Source organism: Jaculus jaculus, chromosome 19, assembly GCF_020740685.1.
Source record: "Jaculus jaculus isolate mJacJac1 chromosome 19, mJacJac1.mat.Y.cur, whole genome shotgun sequence".
In the NCBI taxonomy this organism is placed as follows: Eukaryota; Metazoa; Chordata; class Mammalia; order Rodentia; family Dipodidae; genus Jaculus; species Jaculus jaculus.
Genome location: NC_059120.1, coordinates 22,142,888 through 22,162,754, shown reverse-complemented (window position 1 = coordinate 22,162,754; position 19,867 = coordinate 22,142,888). Strand labels below are relative to the sequence as shown.

General features: G+C 43.5%; 1 protein-coding gene across 4 annotated transcripts in view; it reads right to left on the bottom strand.

Moving 5' to 3' along the window:
- Positions 1 to 11,831: 11,831 nt before the first annotated feature.
- The window catches only part of Fnbp1l (formin binding protein 1 like), a 129,499-nt gene continuing 121,463 nt past the window's right edge, over positions 11,832 to 19,867 (bottom strand). For 3 of the 4 annotated variants that reach the window (XM_045138099.1, XM_045138097.1, XM_045138100.1), the window contains 2 exons: positions 17,555 to 17,703; positions 13,832 to 14,586 (listed from right to left, as the gene is read on the bottom strand). In XM_045138099.1, the coding sequence (XP_044994034.1) occupies positions 14,408 to 14,586; positions 17,555 to 17,703 (328 nt within the window). In that variant the 3' untranslated portion in view covers positions 13,832 to 14,407. Of the gene's footprint in view, positions 13,177 to 13,831; positions 14,587 to 17,554; positions 17,704 to 19,867 lie in introns of those variants that run through there. The other variant, XM_045138098.1, reaches the window with a different exon arrangement.

The window sequence follows — 19,867 nt, the reverse complement described above, 5'->3', positions numbered from 1 at the left end:
CCCATAATCTTAGTCTTTTAACTGAGCCATAATACCAAAACATCCCCCCAAAACCCATAATGGCGCAGAATAAACATTCACACTGCAAAAGATGGCATTGGACATAGCAAAGAAATATTCAACCAACATAAGATTTAAGATAAAAACAGAGCAAACATCAAACTCTGTAGCTTCAAGTCCAACAACTCTAGCCAGTGACAAATCTCCAAGTCTGATAATTCCAACCAACAATAAGTCTCTGGCATTCCAACTCCACCGTCCAGTTAGGCTACTCACTGTCCTAGAAAACTTCAATCAGGCCGGCAACTTTCCTTAGCAGCCACCTCATGGTCCTGGCATCTCCACTGGGTCGCCACTGATATCCACGGTTTGTCCTCACGGCCCTATGGGGTCTCCATGCAGGCATCCAGCAAACCCGCTGCACACTGCCCTTGGCCCTTTCCAAAACACAAGACCGTGTTGCAAACTCAGTGACCCTCTCTTTCCTGCATTTCCTATACTCTACAATACCAATTTGTTAATCCAGGGGGGAATAAGGCAGACTTTGAAAGAACAGGACACTCCTTGAGCACTCAGGCCCCTTCAAAAGAGTCTACATTCTGCCTATTGCCCTAGTGCAGGTCAGCTGGCTCAATCTCAATAGTTGTTATCTCTCAAACAATTTTCAGGTGAATGGGCAGCAGTTTAGGCCCAAAGATTTCATTTTTTCTGTGCCATATCCCTCTGCTCACACCAATTCATTTCTAGGCAAAGCAACCCTGCACAACTTCTCAGGACACGGGTATAAGAGCAAGCTTCCCACACAAACTGCTAGCCCAGTCCAGGCAAAGCTCTTTCTCACCCTCATAAGCCAAACCTCACACTCCACAGTTCTTACTGCATTCAAGTCTTTCAACTCTGATCAGAATAGTCCATCAAGCTGGGCGTGGTGGCGCACGCCTTTAATCCCAGCACTCGGGAGGCAGAGGTAGGAGGATCACCAAGAGTTCAAGGCCAGCCTGAGACTACAGAGTGAACTCCAGGTCAGCCTGGGCTAGAGTGAGACCCTACCTCGGAAAAAAAAAAAAGATTAAAAAAAAAGGAATAGTCCATCAAGTTGTACTTACAGCACTGCAAGGCGTCTCTTAGGCCAGGGTTTCAAATCCTTCCACATTCCTCTTGAAAATCAGCTACAAAAGGCCAAAGCCACATAGTCAAGTGTCTAGCAGCAATCCCACTCCTTGGTACCCTTTAGTGTTGCAGTCAGGTTTGCATTGCTGGTAAAAATCACCCAACCATGAGCAGCATGTGGGAAAAAGAGGTCTATTTTGGCTCACAGGCTCGAGAGGAAGCTCCATAATGGCAGGGAAAACAATGGCATGAACAGAGGGTGGACATCAACTCCTGGCCAACATCAGGTAGACATTAGCAACAGGACAGTGTGCCAAACACTGGCAAGGGGAAACTGGTGATAACACCCATAAGCCTGCCCCCAATAACACACCATCTCCAGGAGGCGTTAATTCCCAAATCTCCATCAGCTGGGAACCTAGCATTCAGAACACCTGTGTTTATGGGGGACACGTGAATCAAACCACCACAATAAGGATGTTTGAACATCATTGGAATTGATAAAAACTATGGGGACTTTTAGCCAGGCATGGTGGCACACACCTTTAATCCCAGCAGTTGGGAGGCAGAAGTAGGAGGATCGCCATGAGTTCGAGGCCACCCTGAGAATACAGAGTGAATTCCAGGTCAGCCTGTGCTAGAGTGAGACCTTACCTCAGAAAAGCAAAACAAAAAACTATGGGGACTTTTAAAGTTGGACTGAATGTATTCCATTTTACATCACGGATGGTTATAGGAGCCAGGGTGGAATGTGGTGGTTTGATTCAAGTGTCCCCATAAACTTAGGTGTTCTGAATGCTAGCTCCCCCAGTGGTGGCAATTTGGGAATTGGAGTCTCCCGGAGGCAGTGTATTGTTGAGGGTGGGCTTACAAGTGTTACTGCCCGCTTCCTTGCCAGTGGTTTGGCTTACTCCCATGCTGCTGTTATCCATCTGATGTTAGTCAGGAGGTGACGTCCACCTTTTGCTCATGCTACTGCTTTTCCCTGCCATCATGGAGTCTCCCCTTGAGGTGGTAAGCCAAAATAAACCTTTGCCTCCTACAAGCTGCTCTTGGTTGGGTGTTTTCTGCCTGCAATGTGAAGCTGACTGCAATACTACGTGAAATCTAGATGAACAATGCAGTGCGTGCACCTTGAGTTTGTATGCAGTGGCAGAAGGCCCTGGTGCACCCTTATTCTCTCTCTTTCAAATAAATATTTTTTTAAAAAAGAACCTACATGGGTTGGAAAGATGCCTCAGCAGTTAAGGCACTTTTCTGCATAGCCAAAGGACCCAGGTTCAGTTCCCCAGTACCCATGTAAGCCAGATGCACAAGGTGGCACATGTGTTTGGAGTTTGTTTCCAGCAGCTGGAGGCTCTGGAGCACCCATTCTCTCTCTCTCTTTTTCAAATAAATAAATAAAAATATTTTTAAAAAGAACCCACATGGGCTGGAGACATGGCTCAGTTGTTAAGGCACTGCCCATAAAGACTAACCATCCAAGTTCAATTCTCCAGGACCCACATAAAGCCAAATGCACAAAGTGGCACATGTGTGTGGAGTTTGCAATGGCTGAAGGCCCTGGAGGTACATGCCTTTAATCCCAGCACTCAGGAGGTAGAGAATTCAAGGCCAGCCTGGGCTACAGTGAGACCCTACCTCAAGAAGAAAAAAAAAAATGGATGGAAAGATGGCTTAGTGGTTAAGATGTTTCACTGCAAAGTCAAAAGGACCCAGGTTCAATTCCCCAGTACCCATGTAAGCCAGATGCACAAGGTGGCACATGTGTCTGGAATTCAGTTGCAGCAGCTGAAGGCCCTGGTGTGCCCATTCTCAATCTGCTTCTTTCTCTCTAATAATTTTTAAAAAATTAAAAACCTATATGTGAAAAGCAAAACCATACCATTCTTATTATGTAGACTTTTTAAAAATTAATTGTGCCTTTATCTGGATAATAAGATTTTTTTTTAACTGTTTTTGACAATTTTGTTTTGTTTTGTTTTTCAAAGTAGGGTCTCACTCTAGCCCAGGCTGACCTGAAATTCACTCTGTAGTCTCAGGGTGGCCTTGAACTCATGCGTCCCTCCTACCTCTGCCTCCTTAGTGCTGGGATTAAAGACATGCCCCACCATGCCAAGCGTGACAATTTTCATACATGCATACAATGTATTTGAATCGGAATCTCCTGTTATCTTCTCTTGTTCCCGTTCACCTGTCCTCTTTCCAACTGGTCCCTCTTCTACTCTGATGTCGGCCCCCGCCCCGCCCCATCCACGATGGAATGTTGACAGGCCCCACACACTGCAGGTCTCTGTCGGTGATGAGTCACCGTGAGGTCACCTGTATGCAGTGGCCATGCCATGTCCAGAAACAGTTCCACAGCACTCCTTCCCATATTCTGGCTCATATATTTTTTCCACCCTCTTTCTGCAATGTTCCTTGAGCCTTGAAGGCAGATCTTTTCTTTACTTTAGGCCAAGTGAAAATTTCTTAAAAGTAGATTTAAAAAAGAATAGGGAGGCTGAGGAGATGGCTCATGGCAAACACTGCCAGCCAAGGTTCAATTCCCCAATACCCATGTAAAGCCAGATGCACAAAGTGGAATTCATTTACAGTGGCAAAAGGCCCTGGCATACCCATTCTCTCTCTCTCTCCTTACCTCCCTTCTCTCTCTGTTTGCAAATAAGTCAATGAAAAAACATAAAAGAGATTATCAATACATAAAACTGACAAAAAATTAGTGTGACAAGGAGCCTTTGAGATGACCTAATGTTTCCTGCATCCAGAGGCTGACAACTTTGTGCTGTTCCTTCCCACATTGTGCTGGGGCTTCTCAGAGGGAAGAAATACTGGTGTGTCACACCTGAGAAGAGGGATAAAAGAACCACAGCTTCCACATGCCCCAGTGAGTGGCCAAGAGAGCCACTCCTGCCCAGGAGACCCAAGACTCATCAAGGTGATGGGAAGAGGTGACAGTTGAGTGTTGAGCAATGGACGAGACATCTCTACCGTACCTGTCAGGGCTCAGGAAACACTGTGGAGGAGTGGCAGAAGGAATATTAGTGCTGCTCTCCACTGGTCAGAGAAGCTTCTCGATGGAGATGGTAGTGGATACGGTAGCTTCCCAATGTGCTGAAAATAAGATGTCGAGAGCTCAGCACTAAACAAGACATTTCTGTCACTCTCCAAGGCCCAGGGAATGCTGGGGAAGGGGGGTGCAGAAAGCTTGGGGAAGAACACTTTGGGGTACTGTCCTCCAGACATGAACCAACCGGTGCATTTATGACCTCACAGTGAATGTCATTACCTCCACAAGACCTGCACAATACTGTGCCCATTGATGCTTAGACTCAGAGGACAGAGGCAAAAAAAAAAAAAAGAAAGAAAAGAAAAGAAACATCAAAACAGAAGGACTGGGCTGGAGAGATGGCTTAGCGGTTAAGCGCTTGCCTGTGAAGCCTAAGGACCCCCGTTCGAGGCTCGGTTCCCCAGGTCCCACGTTAGCCAGATGCACAAGGGGGCGCACGCGTCTGGAGTTCGTTTGCAGTGACTGGAAGCCCTGGCGCGCCCATTCTCTCTCTCTCCCTCTGTCTTTCTCTCTGTGTCTGTTGCTCTCAAATAAATAAATTAAAAATTAAAAAAAAAAAAACAGAAGGACTACATGGAAAGAGGAGTGGGGAGGGGAAGAGACCAAAGAAGGTAATGGGATGGATTATTTTCAATTTAAAAAAATCTGCCGGGCTGGAGAGATGACTTAGTGATCAGGGTGCTTACTGGCGAAACTAAAGGCCCCAGGTCTGATTCCCCAAGACCCACGTAAGCCGGATGCACAGGGTGGCACATGCATCTGTAGTTCGTTCGCAGTGGCTAGAGGTCCTAGCGCACCCATTCTCTCTAGCTCGCTCCCTCCCCCAACTCTGCAAATAAAATTAAATAAATAAAAATCTGCTGCTTCCATTTGGATTTTTATTCTCTTGGATCCCTCACTCTGGGGGAAGCAAGATGCTTACCGTGAGCATGTCAATGAAGACATCCATGTGGAAAGGAACTGAAGCTTGTGGCCAACAGCCACAGGACCTGGGGCTTACCAACCACCTAGGAATGACCACGCAGTAGATTCGCTAGCATGGGGAAGCCTTGAGAAAGCTGCATCCTTGTGAGAAAGTCTGAGCCCAAGCCAGCCAGCTGTGTCCCACACTGGTTGTTGGGTTTACTATTAAACACAGCTAATACAGTTTGCATCCTTAATCCATTAAGAACTCCCAGGAGACGGTTGCTGAAGAAGTGGAGAAAAGAAAGGAAGCCAAAGGCAGGGGAGGAGTGCTTTGAGATGCTGTTGTCCAAACACAAAGTGGTGGTTACATTCATGACCTCACAGAGGCTGTCGCTACTTACACAAGACTGCAAAATAGGCAGGGAAATGCTGACATCAAAATGGAAGAGGGGAGCTGGAGAGATGGCTTAGCGGTTAAGCGCTTGCCTGTGAAGCCTAAGGACCCCGGTTCGAGGCTCGGTTCCCCAGGTCCCACGTTAGCCAGATACACAAGGGGGCGCACGCATCTGCAGTTCGTTTGCAGTGGCTGGAGGCCCTGGCGCGCCCATTCTCTCTCTCTCTCTCTCTCTCTCTCTGTTGCTCTCAAATAAACAAAAAAAATTTAAAAAAATTAAAAAAGAATGGAAGAGGGACTAGTTGGAAAGAAGAAGGGGTTCAGTGGAGGGGATTGGGGATACATAAGGCTGAAGGGATGGGGGTACATTGTATGTATGTATGGAGACTGTCAATAAACAATTTTTTACATTTTAATTTTTATTTACTAGAGAGAGAGAAAGAATGGGTGTGCCAGGGCCTCTAGCCACTGCATACGAACTCCAGAAGCATGTACCACCTTGTGCAGCTGGCTTACGTAGGTCTGGGGAATCAAACTTGGGACCTTTGGCTTCACAGGCAAGTGCCTTAACTGCTAAGGCATCCCTCCGGCCCAATAAACAGTTTTTTTTAAAAGCTCCCATGGGGCTGGAGAGATGGCTTAGCGGTTAAGTGCTTGCCTGTGAAGCCTAAGGACCCCGGTTCAAGGCTCGGTTCCCCAGGTCCCACATTAGCCAGATGCACAAGGGGGCGCACGCGTCTGGAGCTCATTTGCAGAGGCTGGAAGCCCTGGCGCTCCCATTCTCTCTCTCTCCCTCTATCTGTCTTTCTCTCTATGTCTGTCGCTCTCAAATAAAAAAATAATAATAAAAATAAAAATTTTAAAAAAATAAAAAATAAAAAAAAAAATAAAAGCTCCCATGAAAGACAGCCCACCAAAGAGGGGAAAATGGGCAAAAATAAAATCAGTCCTTTCACAGTATGGGAAATATTAAACATGTCAAGATATTTAGCAAGTGTAACCAGGGAAACAAACTACAATGAGGTTTTACATTCTTTAAGCTGACAAAAATTGAAACACCTGATTCATAAGCATTGGTAAGAACATGGAACTCACACACATGGTTTTCTTCAGCAGTGTTGCAGCTAGGTTGGCAGACCAACCAAGAGCAGCTTGTGGGGAAAAGGGTTTATTTTGGCTTACAGACTTGAGGGGAAGCTCCACGATGGCAGGGAGAAACGATGGTATGAGCAAAGAGTGGACATCACCTCCTGGCCAACATCACGTGGACAAACAGGAACAGGAGAGTGTGCCAAACACTGGCATGGGGAAACTGGCTATAACACACATAAGCCTGCCCTCAACAATACACTGCCTCCAGGAGACGTTAATTCCCAAATCTCCATCAGCTGGGAACCTGGCATCCAGAACACCTAAGTTTAGGGAGACACCTGAATCAAACCACAAGTAGTGTTGTTATATTAGCACATTCAGAAAATTGACCAAATGTAGAAGATGGATAAATTGTGTATTTTGTATAATAGAATACTACATATAGTAAAATTAACTAATACACATGTGGATAATCTTATAAACAAATATGGATAAAAAGCAATATTAAGATGCATCAAACTATTCAAAGTTTGTGATAAGTTAAGTGTTAATAAATTGTTAGCCAGGCATGGTGGTGTACACCTTTAATCCCAGCACTTAGGAGGCAGAGGTAAGAGGATCGCTGTGAGTTCAAGGCTAGCCTGGGACAACAGGGTGAGTTCCAGATCAGCCTGGGCTAGAGAAAGACACTACCTTCAAAAAAAATACAAGACCATGATACACAAGTATATAAACCAATATGCACATTAAACACAGTAATTCCTTTTATTCTTTCAGTAAACTATGTACTGGAAATTATCAAGTGACAAAAGCAGCCCAAATTATTTGTCAGTTACCAAATAATTTTCAGAGCAGTTCTTTCAACAAAAGGTAGTATGCTCCTCTGTTTGCCATGGTCCCCACAGGGTAAATGATGCCAGAGAACTGCCAACTCTTCCAGTGGCTGCTCCCTGTGCTGAACTCAGATGCTGTCTGGTGCCTGAAGTCATGAAGTTATCCCCTCCAGATAGTATAGCACCATTCGGATGCTGGCTACATGCAATGGCAGGGCAAACAGAAGAGTGGAGAGATGGTGGGGAATGCTGATGTTGCTTTGTCAAAACCAGGGGCTTGTGGGCTACAGAGATGGCTTAGCAGTTAAAGCGCCTGCCTGCGAAGCCTAAGGGAACCCAGGTTCGATTCCTCAGGACCCACATAAGCCAGATGCATGACATGGCACATCTGGAGTTCATTTGCAGTGGCCAGAGGCCCTGGCCCACCCATTCTCTCTGCCTCTCTCTTTCTCAAATAAAACACACACACACACACACACATACGTCTCATTCCACATGGAGGTTGTGCACCCTCCCACATTGGCCCATCACATGCCTCTTGTAATGAAGGACAAATGACAAAGTGGAAAGAAGGGTAAATGAAAGCTCACTAAAGCAAGTCTGCTAGGGTTTCCTCTTGCCTTGTGTCATAGCAACTCGGTCTGCCCAGCAGACTGGTGAGGAAAAGGTGGACCTGTAGAGGTGGAGATGGTGGGCAGATGCAAAGTTCCTAAGGGGAGAAGGGAGAGAGACAGCTGCTGAGTTGTCATTTGCAGATAACTCTTCAAAAGGTAGATCTGATTTCTAGCCCAAAGGTATGCAGAGAAGCCCGGGGTCTGGCTGGGTCCCTGCTGTTGGCTGCCCAGTGTGTGCTTGTTAGGGTGCTGGTCACTGCTGGTCTCTCTCTGCTTGGATCTGGGGATGGGAGCCAGCTTCTTCTGCCATCGATGGAACTTCCCCTTGGATCTGCAAGCTGAAATAAATCCTGTTCCTCCTATAAATTGTGTCTGTTTGGAAGTTCATCCTAGCAACGTGGAGCTGACACCTTGCCTTCTTGATGAAAAGGCGATGGTAATTTTCCATTGGTTAATTTGGGTGACAGGCATGTTTTTTTTGTGTGTGTGCTTCACAGCCCACATGCACACATTTTCCCCAAGAAATTCCCCTCAGGGTTGACAATCTAGGTTTCCAAATCCTAAACCCCATCTTGTCAAATTGAAATTGTGCTGAAATCAAAACATGAAGTGTGCCTTAAGATTCCTCATTTGTACCTCAAGAATGAAGCTGGTTTGACAAGGCTTATTCTTAGGAAGTGGTTCTCCTAATGATAATTATGCAGGATTTGGGGGTCCAGGAAGGGTCTCCCAAACTTATGAGCCCCAAGTTTGGGTTCTGTTTTAACAAAGAATTGATAAAGACAGACTTGAGAAGGATAAGCTATGAATCATTAAGTTTATTTCAGGAGATATCACAAATTGTGGGGTTTATTTTAAGGGAGATTGGGATCTAAGAAGGAAGGCTGAAGCACAATCAAACGTGGGAAGTAGGACACATGCACTTAGGTGGAAAATATTGTATAGTTTGTAAGTTTCACTTAACAGAAATTGAGGCTTTCAAAGACTGGAGTACAGCTACAGCATGTGGAAGATAGAACTTAGGAGCTTGTGTAGGGAGATTTAGAAGGCATGCTCGTGGCATCTGCCATGTGTTTTCCCCACAGAAGGAAGTTAAAAGAGCAAATGGTGGTGACTTAAGGAAGAATAGCAGAGAGAAAACATCAAAGCAGAAACCAAGAAATTCTGAAGAGAAATGAGTAATGAAGAGAGTTACACTCATGGTTGGCCCGAATTTAAAATTACACAGGCAGCAGGCCTGAAGTTATTGAGAGCACCCAAGTGGCAGATCTCGAGTGTGAGGGAAATATGCACATGGTAGATTCAGAGCCCAGAGGAAAATCTTGCGTGTAACCAAAGTGAGAAGTTACACCACACTACAAAGCAAAGGCAAGCAGAAAATTTCCACCAGATCAAGAAACAGTGTTATGCTCTCATAACATGGGAGGGCCCACAGCTGAGTGATGACAGGGAATCCAGAGAGAGCTCTGCAAAGAGGAAAAAGGCAGGACAGGGAGAAGAAGAGAGCCTTTATATGCAAGGGGAAGACCCGACTGGTTTGTGCATCTGAAGGGCGATCCCAGAGCCAGCCCACCTGGGCCAGTCCATCTTGGTAGTGCACTAAACTGTGGGCAGCAGGGGTGCCGTAGATCAGTCTTAATCAGACACTAGCTCCATTCCTTGTTTTGAGAGAAGATAAGAGGGACAGAGAGTATGCACGTGCGAATGGGCATGCCAGGTCTTCTAGCCACTGCAAACTCCAAATGCAGCATGTGCCACCTTGTGAATCTGGCTTACGTGGGACCTGGGAATTGAATCGAGGTTCTTTTAGCTTTGCAGGAGAGCAACTTAACCACTAAGCCCACGAGTTCCATTTCTGCCAAGAGTTCTGTTCCTGTGTCGGGATGAGGTGACATCTCCTGGTTCTCTCTGGGCCTCAACCTATAACTGAAACTACCTAAAAGAAGCTAGCTGTCTCCTATCCTCCAATAATATTATCAATTACTTGTAAGAGTTGTTACTGAACATTCTGAAACTGACTCTCCAAATGGCCCATTCTGTAATATTTTAGTGCCTGATGACAGTGACTACCCTTTTCAATAGGGCTGGACTCATTTTCCCTTTGCTACCGTTGTTTGTTATAAGGCTATTATCTTTTCCCAAAAAATGGAATTTGACTTCCCTGATCTTACCTCAGATAGTTAAAAGTCATTTTCATTGTCTTGGGAAGCTTGTAGGTTTTTTTTTCCCTCCAAGCCTCTGAAGCTGTAACATTTGTCACTTTTTCCTACTTTTTTCATTGTTGTATTTGTCCTTATGTCTAAACTTTGCACTGATTTTTCAGTTTTCATCATTTTAAAATCATAACCTCATTGCTCAGGATCTAACCTAAGGCTTGATTCTTTTGAGTTCCTAACAATTTACAGCCTTAGCTTAATGTTTGCCTTTTAAAAAAGGAGAACCTTCTGAAATTTGACTTCCTAAAAAATGTCACCTATGGAAAATGTTCTCTCTCCTCACTATAAAGTGCCAGGAAGCACAAGTGCTGTCAATTAGTTATCAGGAATCAGCAAAAGCATAGAAAATGCTGGCCAGTGTGTGGAGGTCACATCAGGCTTTGTGGTCCAGGGACAGCTCTTAGGGATGCAGAGGTAATGGTGTAAAAGAAAAAGTCTGCACAAAGCTGTTGAGCAAAGATACATGCAAACTGTTACTCTAAACAAACATTTATTCTTTTCTTTAACAAAGATTGGGAGAAGCTAAAAAAAAAAAAACAACAGAATAAACTCTAAAACTGCTTCCCCAAAACATTCCCCTACTTTAAGAACTTCAAAACTTCTTCATATTATCTGAAAATTATCACATTCAAGAGTAAAACCATTACATCTCTTTAGTTCATAAAGGGATAAAAGATAACTACACATTTTAACTGACCAGAAAAGATTGTTTTATTCCATGAGAATATTCTCAACAGAGAACACTACCATAAACAAAGCATTTACCATTAAGAAATCAACATGTGCACAAAGAGTGAAAATTACTGCAAAATTAAAGATTTCTGTTGAACAATTCACATGTTCAAAGTTTAAGAATGTAGGAATGATTTAGACTGTGCAAGTACAAATGTCTTTCCAAACGTCTTAACCCATACACAGGCTACACTCTTCCATGTGAAGGAATTTGCTTACCAGGAACAAAATCTGCTCTTAGAAAACAAACAGTAGCTTGAAAAGACCAGTCCCTACAAGAAAACCTTGAACTTTGCCCTCTGGGATTGTTAGCCAAAAACAACAAACACATCAGGCTTTGTACGGAAGACAAACACAGCCAGATCACATTTCCTTTTCATTACTAAGCTTTGAAACAAAAATAGACTACTTTTTAAAACTGCATCATGTTGTCAGTATTGAATAATGTCACATTATATAAATAACCCTGTAACGAGATTTAATATCTAAAACATTATAGTTACTAGTCCCAAAGGTAACACACTATGTCAGCTGTGTAACAGTGGTACACTTAGCTTATGAAGGCATTGGCTTCCACACAATTGTCATTCAGCTTTAGTGTAACTGTAGTAGGATTCAAATAGCACTGGGGAAAAATAGTAAAGCAGTCACACAGCTTCTAAAATATTGCTTGAAATCCATTAATACACAGAACATTTCACATTCTTTTCTCCCAGCAAAACAGTAAAGAACAAAATTAATGAAGCTTCAGTGGTACAAATAGCCCACCCACCCCTCCCACATCCCTGTTACAAGACCACTAAGAAATTAGTTCAGGTACAAGTCATTAACAGAATCACAAATGCGAAGCAGGACAACATGAGCAACGGGGCTGCTACTGACAATTATATTTACAAGTATAAACATACAGAAATTTTCATTTTACAAGTAAAAGTGCACAGAGATCATTACAAAGTCTCACTAAATTTTATCTGGTTCAAACAAAAGCATCACTTGGAAACAAGACTATCATTGTAATAATCAAATAAGATCATCATAACCCCAAGTTAAAAGATAATGGGGGTAGGTCCATAAACTTCTCAGAAGTAAACTGAGGAAAGTAAAATGGACTCAGACAAGTCTTTAGTTTGACGCATAAATTGGAAGATGCACCGCTGCACATGGTAGAGCTCTAAAAGCCACCTACGGGGCTACGAGCAGCTGCGGCATGCCGCAGAGTTAAAGGAGGTCGCACTGAGCTGACACACGAAGCCCTTTGTGGGATACTGTAGTGGTAGTGTTGGCAATCAACAGATTGAGGCACTCAAGTTTAAGGCAGCATTTGAATGGAAGCAGCTGACTTCTGACAATAGTCTTTTGTCTTGAGGTGGTGAGCATCTTCTGTGTTCAGTACACCAGGACTTCAGTGCTGATGAGAGTCTTCCCAGACTGAGGTGCTGAGGGTGGATGACATTTCAGAGTTCTTTCTAGTGGGCTGTAGGCTAGAGCAAAGATGTTTTCTTTTTCTTATCATAAATACTTCAGGTTCACAGACTAGTCTTCATGTCAGAACTGGAATGTTTGCAGTGGGGAAGTTATAGCAGCATACACAAACACTATGATGGGAACATTAGTGCTGGAGATGTTTGACACAGAGATCTGTACTACAAATGTAAAACAAAAGGAAGGCTTCGACACAAACAAGGGATTAAAAGACATGCCTAAAGAAACTAAGCTGAGATCACTCTAGACATGCAACAGGATGTTAAGCAAGCACGAAGTGGCGCAGGCAGACACTGACAAATGGCAAGGGTTCTAACAGACGGCGGCTCTAAAAGCCAATTAAAGCAGAGCTGGATGAAGACAGTCCTACAGGGACAGTCCAAAGTAAGACAAATTTTCTAACAGCTCTGCATCTCTTCTGGTTTGGGTATCAGTTAAATAAATGGAAAAGGTTCAGCCATTGTTGGCTTTTTCTTTTCTTCCATGTGAGCAACTGTGAACTTAAGAACTTAGGAAATTAAGGAGTGGTACTAGAATGATTTTTAAAAACAATTATGGAAATGCTAATGAAGTTAGTAAAAAAAATCATGTCTGCATGCACTCATGCAACTTGCTTCTCTCACTCTCTCTTTGAGCCTGACACCTCTAATACCCTCCCCCCCAAAAGCAGCTGCATGTAACCTCCTTCAACATCTTGCCCATTTCCTCAGAAACCCTCTTCAGGAACCTGCAGTCCAGGAGGAAAAAGAAAAAAACAATTACTGAAAACCTTTGGTAAGACCAAAGGGGGTATTCAGTTTAAAGTGTCCGTCCCAAATGTCCCTAAAATCATTTTATAGTCAGCTACTGAAAACAGCAGAAAAATACGAAACATTAGCAAAATCCAAGGCCAGTCTTAACTGCTTCCTCCCTTTACTTCCACCCTCAACTACTGCAGGGCGTGGTCACCTGCCTGCCACTGTACAACCCTGGATTGCCTAACGATGCCAACAAAGGCTTGCAGAGATAAATTCGGGGGAAAAATCTAATAGCTGACGAACCAGCTAACATGAAGCCCTCAGTAGCAGTACAGGTAGCCTCCTTCAACCCAGTTGTCAAAACATTGTTTCCCCTCTCAAAGTCAACTTTGCCAGCACTCCCCTGCCATGAAGAACTTTCTCAATCTTCCCTGGCTCCTAGATATAACTGCCTAATGCTACAGTCATCATTAATGCAATATTCCTAAAGAGATTTTCAGGATGAAAAATACAAGCCTAAATGAAACTGGAAGTCTGTACATTACTGAAGATTACCAGTACACCTATAAATATTTTCCTGTCTCAACGCTCTTGTGTTCACATAAGAGCTAAGCCAGCTGGTTTACTCTGCAGATCTCTTGATCAGGTCTACTACCTAAGTAGACTATACTATACATTAGGCATTCTTTTTTTTTTTTCCCCTTTAGGAAACCAAAGTTAAGAATAGGGAGGAAAATGAAATGATCATTATTTCCCTAGTTATCCAACTATCACTTTTCTTCCTAGAAACTGAAGCTACAAATTCAACTCCTAGAATCAATACTGCTTCGCAATCAGCTTCTAGAGCTCTGGGTAGGTTTGCTTATCTAAACACAGTCTCTGTGTTTTCTGAAGTGAGGGGTAGGGAGCATTCTGCCAGATCCTTGCCCAATAATGAAATACGATCACTTGTAAGGCAGAAAACCATGCATCCTTCACGCAGACTTAAGCAGGACATAAAGCAGAAGGCATCAGTTAGGTTTCCACACCAACAATTCTCAACAGTAAGGCGTCACAAAAAGTTTCTGTGGCAACATTCATATTTGTATCATCAAGCCTACACTCAGCTCACATAGTGAACAATAAATCATGATGCCTTTTAACTTTCCCATGTTTTGACCTCTTGAATTTGTTTACATAATTGTTCTTAAGTCACACATGGCACAAAGATGCCTGGTTAGTTTAGATATAAGTTACTGCACCTTTACTGTTTTTCTCTAGAGTTACATCTATGTATGACGTGGGGACGTAGCCTTCTTCACCATTTTGTCTCCGAGCTCTTGTCCATCCATCACCTTTGTCTTCCTCAATAATGTACAGAACTTCACCTTCTTTCATTGCCAGAGTACCTTCATTATGTCCTAGGTGAAAATGTTTATGGCACAATTAAAACATAGCAGTAGTTTTGACTGGATATTCTTTTTTTCAGAGTATTTTTATTATTTGAGAGCAAGAGAGTAAGTGTGGGCACACCAGGGCCTCCTGCCACTGCAAACAAACTTCAGCCATGTGTCACTTTGTACATCTGGCTTCATGTGGGTACTGAGGAACTAAACCTGGGCTATTAGGCTTTCAAGCTCTATAAGCAAGTGCCTTTAACCATTGAGCCATCTCTCCAGCCCTTGACAGACTATAACAACTCCTACGTCACTATTCCAATTCCTATGCCAAACTTGAGTAGTGTTCCTACTTATAAACTTCATAAAGTATAGAATAGAAAAGCAGTAGGAGAAGACAGAAGAAAACAGTTTAGACAAAGCAAAGTACACGTTTATGCCTGGTGAATGGTCAAAGCAAAATGGCTACAAAGCAAAACTTCCTTCAAAATCTCATTAACCCCAGCCTTCAACTACTCCCAATATGCTTAGCAATACAATTTTCATAACTGAATCTCCATTTCACATATCTTAGATCTCAAATATATTTTCTAAGAATGAGGAGTAATTGAAGACTTCAATTTTATTATTTTTATTTTTTGATTGCGTACGCGTGTGTGTGTGTGTGTGTGTGTGTGTGTGTGTGTGTGTGTGTATGTGTGTGTGTAGTGGGAGCTGCAACAGCAATACTGTGCCCTCCCCATTTACCTGTGCTGGCCGGAGGGTGGCGCTCACATATGGTGACCAGAGTAGAATGTCAGGTGTCCCATTCCATTGCTCCTGTGCCTGGTCTTGTTTTAAACAATGTTTTTACTGATTCCAGAGCTGGCAGGGCTCCAGCAATTCTCAGGTATCTGCTCCTCTGGGAAACTGGGGTTACAGGTATGCACGGCTACACCCAGATGTTTACATAGGATCAGGAGATTCTAACTCTGGGTTTCAGGCCACCTCAGACCCTCATGTTTGCACAAGAAGCACACTTAACTGATTAGTCACCCCTCTCTCCAGCTCTTTTCACTCAATTTTATTTTTATTTATTTTTATTTTTGTTTTTTTTTTGAGGTAGGGTATCACTCTAGCTCAGGCTGACCTGGAATTCACTATGGAGTCTCAGGGTGGCCGCAAACTCACAGTGATTCTCCTACTTCTGCCTCCAGAGTGCTAGGATTAAAAGCATGTGCCACCACGACCAGCTTCACTCAATTTTAAAACCAACAAAATGGATGGGCAGAAAAAGACCTTAAAGCTGGCATGGTTGTACATGCCTTTAATTCCAGCTTTCAGGAAGCTGAAGTAGGATGGTTTCCATGAGTTTGAGGCCAATCTAGAACTACAGAATGGGTTCCAGGTTAGCCTGAGATAACAGTGAGACCTTGCCAACCCCTCCCCACACACAAAGAGCTGGGTGTGGTGACACCACTTTTAAGTCTAGCTCTGGGAGGCAGAGGTAGGAGGGTCATCTTGTGTTTGTGGCCACTCTGAGACTGCATAGCGAATTCCAGGTCAGCCTGGGCTAAAGCAAGACTCTACCTTGAAAATAAAAAAAATAAAAAATATTAAAAAAAAGAAAGAATGAACAAACAAACAGTAGGAAGAGACCATAAAGACTAGAGAGACTGGTTAAGGTACTTCCCTGCAAAGCCAAAGGACCCAGGTAAACCATATGTACAAGGTGGCGCATGCATCCGGAATTTGTTTTCAGTGGCTGGAGGCCCTGACACACCCATTCTTTCTCTGTCTCTCTCTCTCTTTTTTTTTTATATATTTTTTTTATTTATTATTTATTTGAGAGCGACAGACACAGAGAGAAAGACAGATAGAGGAAGAGAGAGAGAATGGGCGCGCCAGGGCTTCCAGCCTCTGCAAACGAACTCCAGACGCGTGCGCCCCCTTGTGCATCTGGCTAACGTGGGACCTGGGGAACCGAGCCTCGAACCGGGGTCCTTAGGCTTCACAGGCAAGCGCTTAACCGCTAAGCCATCTCTCCAGCCCTCTCTGTCTCTCTTAAATAAAAAATATATATATATTTTAAATTTTTTTAAATTTTATTTATTTATTTATTTGATAGCGACAGACACAGAGAGAAAGACAGATAGAGGGAGAGAGAGAGTGGGCACGCCAGGGCTTCCAGCCTCTGCAAACGAACTCCAGACGCGTGCGCCCCCTTGTGCATCTGGCTAACGTGGGACCTGGGGAACCGAGCCTCGAACCGGGGTCCTTAGGCTTCATAGGCAAGCACTTAACCACTAAGCCATCTCTCCAGCCCTATTTTTTTTTTTAAAGAAAAAAATCTTAAATCATAAGCCATGTTATAATTTATTTGTGGAGGTGTTACTCTGCTCTTGTGCTGGGTGAAGAAGAGGCATTTTTGGAGTGCAGAGAAAGGAAGAGCAACTCAAATCTGCAGCAGAGGCTCACAAATACCTCATCCCCTCCCAGAGTCTGGTTGTTAAGCATCACAGGAGAAGGAGCAGCACAGCCAGAAACTAAACTACCATTTTCTTTCCTATTCTCATCTAAAGAGGTGGCCTATGGAGTCAGACTACAATGACAATGTTCAACTGTGTCTTATGCCTGCCTCTCAATGTTAATCAGCTTCAAGGAAGACCATGATGTGACATCCGCCAGCTATCTCCTTCTGGGGCGGGGCTACGTGCTCAAGCTGCATCAACTATGTGGAACATATGTAAATATTAGTAATATCTAGAAGAAATTTTCTCTTGTTCAGAGTTTATAGGTAATAACCTGTGTTAGGATGCTGTTGATATAGGTGACTTTCTTTTACTTCTAGGTAGGAAGTATTTATAATATAGTTAAAATAAAAGTATATAACTGATGAATTAGATTCATAATTTTCTGACAATGCACTGTGTAGCTAAGGAAATTAGAATACATGACAACATATTTCAATTTCAAGGAACCAATTTGATCAAATATAGTAAGAACACCATACCATCAAAAGGATAGATGGCTTTGCAGTGGCCAATTGCTGGTAAGGGGTCATCATCTTCAAACTCATCTTCAAACTCACTGTGGTGGCCATGCTGCTGAGGAGGCCCACGGATCTCTTGGTTTGCATCATCAGTGTAACTTCCCTCGGGACTAAAAAAATTAAAAAACAGATGACCTCTGGTCAAATTATCATAAACACAAGGACTCTTTATGTGGTATTTATAAATTGATCTCAGGATTAATTAAGAAAATCAGCTATCAATAATATGGTTCCATATTAAGCCCTATTTCAAAAAATGCTGCACCTAAGCTGGACTTGTTGGCGCACACCTTTAATCCCAGCACTCAGGAGGCAGAGGGAGGAGAATCAACGTGAGTTCGAGGCCACTGAGACTTCATCATGAATTCCAGGTCAGCCTGAGCTAGAGTGATACCCTGCCTCAGAAAACCAAAAATAAAATAAAATAAATCTGCACCTAATACAAAAGGCTTTATTACTGAATTTACTGAAATAAAAAATAAATAAATAAAAGGGGGATGGAGAGATTTCTCAGTGGTTAAGGCACTTGCTTGCAAAGTTGGAATCCCTAGTACCCATATAAAGCCAGATGCACAAAGTGGCACATGCATCTCTCTCTTTCTCTATTTGTAAATACATAAATAAACATAAAAAAGAGAGAGACACTACAATTTTCTAGGGGCTGGAGAGATGGCTCAGTGAGTCAAAAGTGCTTGTCTTACAAGCATGAGAATCTGAGTTTGACCTCAGTGTCTATTTAAAAAACACTAGGCATGGGGCTGGAAAGATGGCTCAGCATTTAAAGGAGCTTGCTTCCTGTCAGCCCAGTTTCTAGTACCTCTGTACAGACGGATACACAAAGTGGCACTTGCATCTGGAATTTGTTCGCAGTAGCATTAGGCCTTGGAATGCTCATATACTCCCTTCTCATTCTCTCTCTCTCTTTTTTTTTTTTTTTTTGATTTTTTTGAGGTAGGGTCTCACTCTAGCTCAGGCTGACCTGGAATTCAATCTGTAATCTCAGAGTAGCCTCGAACTCTCCGTGATCCTCCTACCTCTACCTCCCAAGTGCTAGGATTAAAGGCATGTGCCACCACACCCGGTGCTCTGTCTCTTTTTTTTTTAATTTATTTATTTATTTATTTTGAGAGCAACAGAGAACGAGGCAGAGAGAGAGAGAGAGAGAATGGGTGCGCCAGGGCTACCAGCCACTGCAAACGAACTCCAGACGCGTGCGCCCCCTTGTGCATCTGGCTAACGTGGGACCTGGGGAACCGAGCCTCGAACCAGGGTCCTTAGGTTTCACAGGCAAGCGCTTAACCGCTAAGCCATCTCTCCAGCCCCTGTCTCTTTTTTTAATGCAGGAGAGCAAGAGCTGAGAGAGAGAGATAGAGAGCACGTGTGAGAGCAAGAACTGGCACACCAGGACCTCTAGCTGCTGTAATCAAATTCCTGATGCATGTGCCACCTTGTACATCTGGCTTATACAGGATCTGAAGAGCTGAATACGAGTCTTTAGGCTTTGCAGGCAAGCACCTTTATTGCTAAGCCATCTCTTCAGCCCTCTCTATCAATTTCTTGCAAATAAATTTTTAAAAATCTAATTGCAAGGCACAGTGACACACATCTGTAATCCAGTACTGGGGAAATGGAGACAGATCCCTGAGGCTCACTGGCCAGTAGTCCAGCCTAACTCATGAGTTCAGGAAATGAGAGACCCTGTCTCAAAAAGAGGTGGATAACATGCCTGAGAAACAAAACCCAAGCTTGTCCTCTGGCCTCCACATGTGTATGCACAGACATGAATGCAAAGCCATACACACATGCATACATAGACACATGTGCAAACAACACACACACAAATACAATAAGGTGCCAGTGTTCTAGGCACAGAGGCACAGTAGATAAGTAAAGCACACTATCACTGGGTCTGGGAGCTCAGTCAGTAAAGTGTTTACATTGCAAATACGAGGACATGAGTTTGATTCCCTAATACCCATGTCAAGATGTAGGGTGTGGCAGCATGCACCAGGAGTCCCAGTGCTGGGAAGGTGGAGCCAGAATGATACCTGGAACTCACTGGCTGGCCAATCTAGCCTAACAAACTCCAGGTTAGTCAGAGATCCTGTCTCAAAGGGAGGTGGACAGTATTCCTGAGAATGACCCTGGAGGTTGTTCTCTAGCCCACCCCACTACACACATCACACACTCAGATGCCTCCCCCATATACATGTACACACTTACAAAAGGACAAAAATGGAAAAAAAATGTAGACCCTTGTTTTCCATCCTCATA